The 12,239-nt window shown below is 32.5% G+C and overlaps 1 protein-coding gene and 1 pseudogene across 1 annotated transcript; one reads left to right on the top strand and one right to left on the bottom strand.

Annotated features, from left to right (window-relative positions):
* Positions 1-1,116: 1,116 nt before the first annotated feature.
* On the bottom strand, positions 1,117-3,453 carry LOC124447026 (annotated as a pseudogene).
* A 176-nt stretch (positions 3,454-3,629) lies between these two features.
* On the top strand, positions 3,630-11,559 carry LOC124447024. Its single transcript, XM_046997922.1, has 14 exons — positions 3,630-3,738; positions 4,142-4,234; positions 5,066-5,113; positions 5,547-5,612; positions 5,848-5,913; positions 6,294-6,401; positions 6,546-6,620; positions 7,091-7,159; positions 7,904-8,012; positions 9,305-9,531; positions 9,750-9,861; positions 10,219-10,448; positions 10,928-11,036; positions 11,460-11,559. The coding sequence occupies exons 2-14, from the start codon at positions 4,147-4,149 to the stop codon at positions 11,557-11,559; spliced, it is 1,407 nt and encodes a 468-aa protein (XP_046853878.1). The 5' UTR covers positions 3,630-3,738; positions 4,142-4,146.
* Positions 11,560-12,239: the final 680 nt, after the last annotated feature.

Raw genomic sequence — 12,239 nt, 5'->3', positions numbered from 1 at the left:
AAAAAGTGATGTGCAATTGTTTTCATTACAGCTAAAGCGATGTGCAAATTGCATTACACCGTTAAATTGCACACTGGATTTATGATTATGGTATCAAATTTGATGTTTTTGTATCGCGATGCTACAAAACAGAATTTTCAATATTCTATTTCATTATGAAATGAGTTCATAATCAGTGACAAAGCCATCCTGTTTATACTCCTTTAATTCAAATATTTTGAGCTTACCACTGGAAAAACAATGATTGGAATCAATTTTCTAAAAATCTGAACAATAAATTTGCTGTCAAATTACATTGTTGGAATAAAAGTTGGAATGGCTGTAGCAACTGTTCATAACATTTCTTGAAAATGGTTATAAAAGATTTATTTTTTGTTGTAAGATTGTTTGCAATTTCCACTAAGTTGTCACGGACAAAATCATCTGGCATTCAAGTTTTAGAAATTGAATCATTTAAACTTCATTGCTACCAAACACCTACTAGTGCATATGTAAATATCCTTAAATATCCTTAAATATCCTTATTCAGAAAGTCATCACAAGTTGAAGGGATTTACTACAAAATTCTCATGTTGAAGTAGCATGTTACGTAGTTCTGATGTTATTCATATTTGCTAAAGTGCTTATGACAAACTGTATTGCTGGTTTTTTAGGTGTTAAGTTTCTGGTTCTCACAGATCCTAAGCAAGGCCCAATGGATCATTTTTTGAAGCGATTTCATGAACTTTATACTGATTATGCTTTGAAGAATCCCTTTTACTCTTTGGAAATGCCTATTAGGTATCTGGTGTGCTTTTCACCACTTTCTTGTTTCTTGCTGACTAAATTTCAAAATATTTATTGCTTCCAATACAGCCTACACAACATTGAAATGCCAACTTTGATTACTACAAAGACAGAAGGATGCAAAACAATGTTCCTCTAGAAATTGAAATCTTAATGTTGGAATCCAATATTCATATTTAAACATGTATTTTATTACCACTATTTATGCACATGACTATAATGTAAAGTATATTTAAATGTGAAATAATATTTAAATTTTTTAGGTGTGAGCTTTTGATGCCAATTTGCAAAGGCTATTGAACAATTGGAAAGAAATTCAAGTCAATATTCTAATGATTAGTGGTAAACTCTTTATTTTTCTTGGTAATATCGGTTTTTCACAAGTCAAAAGAAGGCATTCATGAATCTTATACTTCAGTGGCTGGTTGCCCAAAAGCTGAATAGAGCTATCCACTGGATAGCTAAATTTTTTCATTGTTTAAAAAGGGAAATATGTAAGATTTGGACTGAGCAATCACTGAAATAAGATATTGCTTCTAAAAATGACAAAAAAATTTTTGTTTTAAGGAAAATTTGTTTTTAAAGTGAAGAAGTTTGAAAATTTTACTTTCAAATGGATTATGCTATCCAGGCTTTGGGCAACTGGCACCAGGATTTTAAACTTCCACAAAAAAATGAAACTAGAAAGTAGTCCAATATTTTGAGGCAATTTTGTACAAAGTATGATGAAGATGTCATGATGATGATAATGATTGTTCCATCCGTCAAAATGAAATGGGATCACAAATTTACAAATTTACAAATAATTGTACGTAGCATAACCAAAAGTATCCTGTTAAACATTGTAAAGAACCAGCATAAGCATTCTGATGATAACATTTGCAATATGCCAAACATGACTAAACAGATAATGTTGTGCTTTCTCAAATTCTCATGCAGAACAAGTCAAACCATTCGACTTGTGTTTGCGTTTTATCAACAGATCTTCATATTGAATGTCTAGTATTTATTTTTACATCAGTGAGTGTATCTTATAATATTGTACATGGCCCTGGATTTTCCGATGAATTTCTTGCTTCTATTTCACTTTGTCTGTCTATACATGCCATTGCAAACATCTTGAACTCTGAATAATCTAGTTCCTGAAATAGATTACTTATTGATGAACGTATTGTTCAATTGCGACATGGCTTTTCTGTATGTTAGTACAATCGTTGGAGGAGAGTGAAGAGTACGAAATCATCAACAGATCATGCGATGGAAGTGTTCTTACCGCTAGTATAGGAAACAAACAGCCCCCATCACTGTTAATCACGTGAGTATACGTCACAATAAATTTCAATAATGTTGGACTACTGGTTGTTCTATATACTGTGGTATTGTCTCATACTTACGTGATCCCCAGATACATCGAACTCTGAAAATATTGCTCGCATGGCCTCGCCTTGTAGATTAAATAAAAATCCGAATTTTCAAATTCGTCACATGATATGTTTCCGCTTGCATCTTCGTCAAGTAGGTCAAACACAGTTCTCGAATGGCGATAAATGAAATGTTTTTCTTCTTTATCGTGGACTGCAATCAAAATGCAAACTAAAAGATAAAATTCATCAAAATCCAGGGTTCCTGAACAATCAACATCTAGCATATCGAAGACATTATATATCTGTGACTTTGATAGATCAGTGGAGGAATGCATAAATGCCCAAAATTGTACATCGTTCAATTGCAGCTCTCAGTGAATATCTAAACATTTGAACAACTCTAAAATGATGTGGATAGCACGACCTTAAAGAAATAGATTCAGCGTAAGAAATTCAGAAAATTACTGTAAATCAGCATCTACATGCATATAAATGTGGATTATTTGATAAATTTATTAAACATCCTTACCGCTTAATAAGCAGTGTGTTTTGTCCAAGTGCAAGTATTTCAGAACTTTTGATGTTACTTTCATTTCAAGTTGTAAATTTACTAAATTATAAGTAACATTGAAACTTTACAATTCACTTTGTTTGTGACGTCATACAAATTTCTTTCAAAAGATAATAAAATGACGTAAGAGGACGCATATGATAAAAGATCGTTAAAGGAAAGCGCAATTTTTTATTTGTCTTATGGAAATATAAACGTTAAAATACGAAACTTTATCAACACAGCTGGAGCAAGTGCTCCAAAATTATTGGAACAGCAAAAATTTGTAGCAGCGCACTAAGAAATATGAAAGTTTTAGCCTTACAAAATCACTAAATTTATTATGAACTACTATACTACTATCCAACGAAAATGTTTAAGCGCCTTGTTATCCTATTCTTAATCTATTTTGCAATTATTTCTAATTCATTTTTTTCAAACCTTGCGTGCTCACTAATGAAAGAATACTTTTGTGAATTTTTGTACATCAAATTTTTATCAGGATACGAATTTGCTATTCACAAAACTAATTACGTAACTTGACAATGAACGAACTCGAATGAAAATTGATGAAATTAGATGACATCCAGTGGAAATCTAATAAAAGATTATGATTGTGTAAGTTAGTTATTTGTAAAATGAAATGCGTAGCTACTTATTACTTGCTATGACTTCAAATTCTACGACAGGTGTGTATTGGAAAAAGTCTTCATCAACTTCATTTTCCCGTCTTTTTAAAACCATTGCTGTCATATTAATAGATAATATTTATAATTATATGTTTGCTTTGTCTGGTTGTGTTTTCCATACTGCCTATCTTTCATTTACTGCCAACAAATTTTTTGGGCTAGCCACTTATAACTAACACGCATGCTAACCGTGTCGTAGGGCTTATTAACGTTTGTTGTGTATATGTGTTGTCAAGGTTATCATTAATGTTTGATGCGATGTTAAAGTAGCAATTGCTTTATGAACGGCTGTATGAAATAACCTTGTTGTAAAACGAAGTTTTCGAATTCTCTTCTGGTGTTATAAAAGGTAGTTTTAGTATTTGCTCTGTTTTTAGAGGTTATTATACATCTTTCTCGTTGGATTTTGCAGGTGCATGTCGTTTTCGATCTGTTTTGCAAATTGAGACAACATATACAATAATGGACTTTTCTAAATTATTTGAACGATCTGTAAAATATAATGTGCATGAGTTGATAAATTAGAGTGAAGTCACGCATTCTGTTCTGCATTATGAACTATGAGAGAATTAGCAAGTGTAGATGAACTCGCTTTATAATAAGAATGTTGGAAATTTTCTTAAACGTTCGGTATTTGAATTGATAAACAATTGCAATATTGCGTATAAGATAAAAGGCATTTTATACCTGTTTAAGTGCATTTTTACCAAGTTTATATTTTCATGATTTTGACGAAAATAATTCTACTATAGGGACTATGAAAAACTCAGAAACGCATTGTGTAGTCTTGTTGGTAATTGTTGCTCATTTTTTGTCTTCCGTTTATTCGTCCTCAACGGATACAGGTATTTCAATCTATATATGTATTCTAAGAGTTTTTATGCTTTGCTAGGTTTTTGATGTTTTTTAGCTACTTCGAACTTTAGTTGCTAAAAAATTCGGCTTGAATAATGCCTATATATTGACATTAATTATTCAACTTGATTGAAAGCTTTTACCTAGCGTTTTGCTGCATAAACTATATTTATACTCGCAGTTTCGGTTTCATGTGCATAGCAAATTGAACAAAGATGAGAAACCTCTTTAAAAGTTAGGCTTTTCAATATAAAGTGTTTCAATTGATATTAATTTATACTCCACAAGACGATAGCAACAGGTCAAAACCAACGAAAGTTGCCGATCAACATTTTTTGGGACTCTGTGGGTTGATTATTGAATAGGTTTTACGCACTATGTGTATTTTCAAAAACCCACTTGTTGATGTAATTATCTTCTGTGAGTTCATAAACTTCAAAAAAACTCTCTTTTCAACTGCTTTCTAACACCGGCAACGTCATTATGTACTCCTGCAACAACAATTTTCGAACACGTTATCACAGCCAACACGATATCAGCCATTGAATTTTATCACACGATTTGTGCAAATCAGAACTTTTTTGTGTGTCAAAAACCATTTTGGTCGCGAGCTATTTTCGTTTGGCTTAGTATCAAAGGGTATCTTTTTTCGTCTTCTCTAACGATTACCTTACCTTATTCACCTTCTTTGATGAGGGATCGCCATCATCAACCACCCCTACCCCATTAAATTGATTAATAGTATTCTGTATAGCGAATATCCAACTAAATATCAAAGATCACGTTAGGGTCTTTCAGAACATTTCTTCTTTGTTCATTAGGCAACAATGGCATAACGATTGACTGTGAATGCAAGAAAACAGACTGTGGTAAGTGAGACATGTTCGTGCTATGCGAACTGTCTGAACGTCAGTATTTTGCTTCAAATGATCCTAAGCATGATAGGCCATTTTGTTATACCTCTTACAACGGAGGTTTTTTTTCCCTGTGGAGCATTCTCTTTAATGGACAAAATAGTTGTTTTACCCACTACCGTCACACGATTGTTTGTTTACTTCAGTCAAGCTAGCTTGGATTTATCGATGTTTTAAATGGTAAATTCTAACGATGAAATGTCGCTTTTTCACAAATTCACTTTAACATTATCACGTATAACACCTTTATCAAGTTAAGAAATACTGCCGCAGTAAGTTGTGGTCTTTTTTGAATTTCTTAACTTCATCACTGAAACTCGCTTCTCTAGCAGTTCTTTCATGGCATTTGAAGAACAGCAATGACAGTTACATATTTTTGTCATTGTAGTTAATTATTATTGCAACTGTCAAACTTACTCAAATACTACTGGAGAGGCGCGGGAACGTTGTTTCTGTAAGTATATAAGAGATAAAGTTTGGTATTTTCAGTATTTTTCTTCATGGACTGTTTTTTTAGTGGTCAAAATCATCAGTTTTTACATGCAGTTGCCCATTGGTTGTTCTTGTTTGTTTTATCTTGTGTTGTGTTTTTTTTTTGTGTTGCTGTGTCAGGCTGTGCAATGTAGATTCCAAATTTATTCTTGGCGTCCCTGTGTTATATAAATGATCACGTGGTATTTGAATTTCAGATGACAGCAGTACGAATTCATGTGTTAAAAATGAAACTTGTGACAGGATCGTGACATGTGATGAAAGTGAGTGGAATGAGTTACTTGAATTTTACTTACAAATTCACGAAATAATGCTGTATGATAACGAAAAACATTGCATTGAAAAGTATTGTCATTCATAACTGCATGGTACATGTTATATGATCATTCATGACGGTATGGTACCTATTGTATGGTCACAATGGCATGATACATTTTGTACGTTCATTCACAACGGTATGCTACTTTTTTAATGGTCACCACTGTTTGGCTGATGTTGTGTGATCACAGCATCACAATATGTTGCGATGAAATTAGTCATAAATGTTTTGCAAATCACTCAGCACATGGTTAATAATTTGTAACTCTTGGTAACAATCATGTTGTGCAAATCACGTGACTGAACGCTATAGTTGTTATCATAGGTTGTCATAAAAATGCAACTTGTAAAAGGAACGATTCTGGTCACTATGCTTGTGTTTGCAATGATGGATTTTGTGGAAGTGGTACACACTGCCAACCAATATGCAATCGTAAGAAAAATGAGAATATTTCATGTTTTTCATAACATTTATAGGTTGCAAGAGTCTTCAACATAGACTGCGATCTTAGATTAACATGTGTACTTTGACATTATGACTCTGTGGACACACGTCATTGATTATTTTTTTGTTTAGGTTTCTCAACAGTTTCTTCAGCTGAGTGCAAGTGTCCTTGCCTGAAAATGGTGTATTTTTGTAATGTCAGCTCAAGTAAAAACTGAATTACCTCAATTTTATCATATGCTTGCGACTAATTTCGTATTTTACGTTTGCATATCACGTGTTATTCATGTGCATACCTACGTGTTTTCATGTGCATTGCACGTCTTTTTCATATGCAATTTAAGTAGCATGGCAAGCCTGCAAGTTGGTCGTGCTATGTTGGTATTTCGTATCATTAGCATTATTTATGTCTTTTAAATTTATTGTTTTACAGTAAATAAACAATTTACACAGCATGATCAAATTTGCATGATGGCTGCCTCTCTGTGGACGTCATGTATTTTTCATAAGCGTGTTACGTACTTTTTATGTCCATTTCACGTATTTGTCTTAAAACATATCAACCATCAACTGTTCAATAAAGGAAACTTACTTCTGCTTAGAGTAATTTCAATGTTGGAATTTTATAATTCTGTATATCAGTTTAAACTTATAGCAATGCAATCAACTATTTCTAGCGACCGATAAAAAAGCTCACATTAAGGCAAAAGTGAATGATGACTTTGTAAATTGTTTTTGTCAGATAGGTGAGTCGACCGTCGAAATAAAGTTAATCGTAAATGTATTTGTAATTCGGTTTGATTTTTGTCTGTATTACATGCTTGGGCGTCCGAATCAGTCGATAAATGTAAGAATTTTATTATCAATTACGCCTTGCTCAGGGGTAAATCTGCACCATTCATAGTTTTGTACATCCTTAGTGGCATTTTATGGTGTAGACAGGTTATTAATGTGAAAAGCAAAAAAAATCCAACGAATTCCCAAAAGCGCCCCCCCCCCTGAACGAATGGATAATGTTTTCACAAAGCCATGTATTTTACTTTGTATTCTTTTTTTACTACTCCGAGAACTGATTGTATTAGTGAAGTCAAGACTAATTAGAACGATCAACATTTGTAAACATTTCCACGTCTCCCACTGGCTCAAATCATTGTACTTTACACGTGCAGATGATATCATGTGAATTTTTTATTTTTATCAACATAGCGTATAATATTGTCTGTTAATCAATATATCTTCGATTCATTTACAATAAGAAGAAGGCAGCTTATGCTATTATAAGTGTGGTATTTGTTTTTCATATAAATACTAAAACGTCTCCTTCCTGAAACAATTTCTGTACTTGTATCGAGAATTTTAAACTTATTCCAACCAAAAATTCGAGGATGCTTCAACAAAATTTTACAACATTAGTAAGTTGTTTCAAAAAGATTGAAATAATTACATATATCTATTATTTTTGGTAATATTTGATTTCAACTCTATTTCAGGAGCCATCAAGTTTTCTAGTCGTAATTATACGGCTAACGAAAGTGATGAAATGGTAATGGTAAAGATTGAGGTTGATGGATGCGCTGTTTTTCAAGATATCGTCGTGAAGTAAGTTATAAGCACTTTTACTGACAGATTTCATATATTCGTATCGAATTCAATGCTTGGGATTTGTTTGTAGAGAGTGCAAGAAGAGTTAATGGCCACTACTCTCCCCCTTAAAACCAACAAAGTCATTTTCCAACTCTTTCAATTTGGGGGACTTTAAGCTCAACGTAGCAAATTTCTTTCTTGAATCAAGTGTAAAAACTGACGTAGACATGTAATTGTAAAAAGGTACCAGACATGCTGCCTCATAGTAGGGCCAAGAAGTATGCACTGTTGTACTAAACAGAGGTATGCACACTGGCGTAGGAACAGGAATCACGGGAAATCCTAGTATAAACAGGAGACATGAGACATTATAGTAAGAACAGGAAGCATACGACATAGAAGGAACAAGAATCATAATACATTATAATAGGAACAGGGAGCATAGGACATTAGCTATTGTAGCAACAGAAGGGACAGGATATTATGGTAGGAATTAGAGGCATGGGATATTATAGTTCGAACAGGAAGCATGGGACATTATAGTAGGAACAGGAAGGATGGGACTTTATAGTACGAACAGGAAGGATGGGACATTATAGTAGGAACAGGAAGGATGGGATATTATAGTAGGAACAGAAAGCATGGGACATTATAGTAGGAGCAGGAAGGAAGGACATTATAGTAGGAACAGGAAGGAGGGACATTATAGTAGGAACAGGAAGGAGGGACATTATAGTAGGAACAGAAACCATGGGACATTATAGTAGGAACAGGAAGGATGGGACTTTATCATTACGAACAGGAAGGAGGGACATTATAGTAGGAACAGAAATCATGGGACATAATAGTAGGAACAGGAAGGATGGGACTTTATTGTACGAACAGGAGGGAGGGACATTATAGTAGGAACAGAAATCATGGGACATTATAGTAGGAACAGAAATCATGGGACATAATAGTAGGAACAGGTAGTATGGGACTTTATAGTACGAACAGGAAGGAGGGACATTATAGTAGGAACATAAATCATGGGACATAATAGTAGGAACAGGAAGGATGGGACTTTATAGTACGAACAGGAAGGATGGGACATTAAAGTAATTTAAGTGAAAAAGACTCTTAAAGTTTGAATCTACATGGATTAAAAGGCAAAATTTTAACGTTGCAATTTACAATTAACTCTTCCTTTAGTTATTCGATAGGATATGTTTTTTACTTAAATATGTAAAAAAATAATATTATTGTCGTTATATTTTTGATTGTATGTATGACTTAATAGTTTTCAATACAATTATCATTGTATTTAGTGTAACTACACAAGATCGCTCTGCTAAAAGTGAAGAAGATTATATTCTTAAAACATTCTCAGTCAAATTTACTCCAAATGACAGTGGTCCAAAAATTGTAAATATTTCGTTGAAACAAGACAATTTGTTAGAAATGGATGAGGATTTCTATGTCTTGTTGAATGTGACAGATGAAAGTGTCCAAAAGAAAACGGATGCTGTAAAGATAACTATAATCGATTCCAGCAGTACGTGTTTTCATAGTGAATTATGAAATGATTTTTAAGAAAGTTAACCGTCATCTACAATGCACAATTAGCAATAAAAATCTTCCAGTAGCGTAATGTTTACGAAAATACTGCTTGATCAAGTCTACTTCTCATATTTTAATGTGTTTAAATGTTCAATTGCAAATTGGATTCTTGTTTGTTTTAAATGTGTTCTCATTAATGAACTCTTTTTCTAGATATAGATGCCAATGTTTCTTTTGAAAAAAGCCACTATGCATTCCGTGAAGGCGAAAATGTGTCTGTACCTATTACGCTATACGGAAATATAACTTTTACTGTGAACGTCAGGTAACTGTTTCATGTTTCGTCTTTGCGTGTATTCATACCGTTTCGTTGTAATTTGTGATTTCTCGTTTTTCACCTTTCGACTGTAGTTTTTTATCTGTTAAATATTTTTCTTTGACCAGACTCAATAAATAGAGATAAAGTAGAGAGCCGCATGTTTGGCTTGCTATTATATAATACACAACCATTATTGAAATCTTTTATTTTGCTGTTGTTCGTATATCTAAAATTGTTAATATTTTACGATTAAGATACGTATACTGCACTGGAAAAGACAAATAATTTTCAAATCTGAGTTTGGATGAATTTTCATTGCATCACTGAATCGTATTTTCATAGCAATAATTGTTCTTTCTCCAGGATTATTTCAAGCTCAGAAACAGCAGTAGAAAAGGTGGATTACGAAATCAAAAATCAGGTGATAACGTTCCATCCAGAGAACAGGGAGCAAACCATCCTATGCAATATTACCATCAATGCAGATGATTTCGTCGAAAAAAATGAGACATTTTTTCTCAAAATTTCATCACCAACAGAAATACTTCATTTTCCCGAACCTCGCGCTAACATTACCATTATAAATAAAAATGGTATGCTCTAAATATTATTGTGCTATTTCTAGTTGTATAACTGTTTGATCATTCTGGTCTTCAACTGCTGTTGTTTTTTACCATCGTGAATTTAAAAAAAGTTGATCTTGTTTCTGATTTAAAATCGATATCATGATTATAATAAGCACACTTTTGTCGACATTTTATAATTAACACGAAAATATGGTAGCTACCTTCGAAATGTCTGCCAAAGTTATGTAAAACATGAAGTGAAATATGTCATATGAACGACAATTTTTTTGAAAGTTAACATGTTTTACCATGTTCATATCATGTTTAGTATTTTAAATATTAATTCTGCATTATTTTTTGTGGGTTTGCGCAAAATCTATTTTTGCATAATGTTTATTTATACAATGTCTATTTTTTAAATGTTCTATGTTTTTTTGTGTTTAAATTCTCTGCTTACAAAGAATGATGTTTAAAGAAAATGTAAAATGTGAAATATTTCTTTTCAGTTGCTACAGTGAAGTTTAAGAAAAGTTCTTATTCATTTTTTGAAAACAATAACAGCGTTTCAATGGAAATAATTCTTCATGGTAAAATTACGTTCGACATAACTGTCAAGTAAGTAATTCCATGCAATCTTCATGTCTTTCCTGTTAAACAAAAGTCCACAATATAAACCACTATTTATTTATTTACACATATTCGACATTACATTTGTTTATTTAACTAAATTTTACCTTGTTGTTCTTTACATATTTTGGTGTTTGTTACCTCTGTTTCAGTGATTATGTATTTGTTCTTGCGTCATGTTTTTTCAAAACTTACGTAATTTTGTCGGCTTACGTCATTAATTGTTGTCAAGAATCATGAATACAGGATGAACACCCGCACTTCTAAAAACTGCGGGAAACTATTAGTCATTTCCCAGCTCTTTTAATTTCACATTTGGAGAATGTTTTGTATGAGATTTTACAAAACGTATGATTGCATTTGCTTTCTCAATGACTTAATAGTTTTCTATACAATTATTATTGTATTTAGTGTAACTACACAAGATCACTCTGCTAAAAGTAACGAAGATTATATTCTTAATACATCCTCAGTCAAATTTACTCCAAATGACAGTGGTCCAAAATTGTAAATATTTCGTTGATTCGAGATAACTTACATGAAATGGCAGAGGATTTCTTCGTCTTGTTGAATGTATCAGATGAAAATGTCAACATTACAATGGATAAAACAAATATAACTATCTTGGATTCTGATGGTATGTGTGTTCACAGTGAAAGAAAAACATTAATATTCGAACGAAGATTACTGTACGCATGCTTTTACTGCATTTTCATGGTTCAGTTATTTTTCAATGCATATATAATTAACAAGAAAGATCTATTGTCGACCTCTGTCTGTTCGAAATGTGTCTTCATCAATTGAACTTTTTTCTTAATCTAGATGTTGCTGTTCTTTTTGAAAAAAATCATTACGTATTTCATGAAGGCAAACTCGTGTCTGTACCTATAAGTCTAGACAGAAATATAAGTATTCCTGTGAACGTCAGGTAACTGTTTCATGTATTGTCTTGTAACTGGCATTCGTGATGTTTGATTGTACGTTGTGATATCATGGTTTTCAAATCTTGACTGTAATTTTTTGTATTTGAAAACATTTCTTTTCGATTGCCAGATAATAAATGTAGTAAGTTTGTATAGTAATAAAGTAGTGAGCTGCAAATTTTGTTCGCTATTATATACAATACAATCATTATTGAATTATTTCGAAATCTACATTCTTACTGTTATTATACTGTTAAAATTTAACGAG

The sequence above is a fragment of the Xenia sp. Carnegie-2017 genome, unplaced genomic scaffold (assembly GCF_021976095.1).
Source record: "Xenia sp. Carnegie-2017 unplaced genomic scaffold, XeniaSp_v1 HiC_scaffold_22, whole genome shotgun sequence".
Taxonomy (NCBI): domain Eukaryota; kingdom Metazoa; phylum Cnidaria; class Anthozoa; order Malacalcyonacea; family Xeniidae; genus Xenia; species Xenia sp. Carnegie-2017.
This window is presented reverse-complemented; position numbering and strand designations above follow the sequence as displayed.

Excerpts from the sequence above, each read along its gene's own strand:
- LOC124447024 (XM_046997922.1), top strand. The coding sequence starts at position 4,147 with ATGAAAAACTCAGAAACGCATTGTGTAGTCTTGTTGGTAATTGTTGCT. Across the intron at positions 6,621-7,090 it reads TTTTTGTAATGTCAGCTCAA|CGACCGATAAAAAAGCTCAC; the intron begins GTAAAAACTGAA and ends AACTATTTCTAG. Across the intron at positions 11,037-11,459 it reads ACGTTCGACATAACTGTCAA|TGTAACTACACAAGATCACT; the intron begins GTAAGTAATTCC and ends TATTGTATTTAG.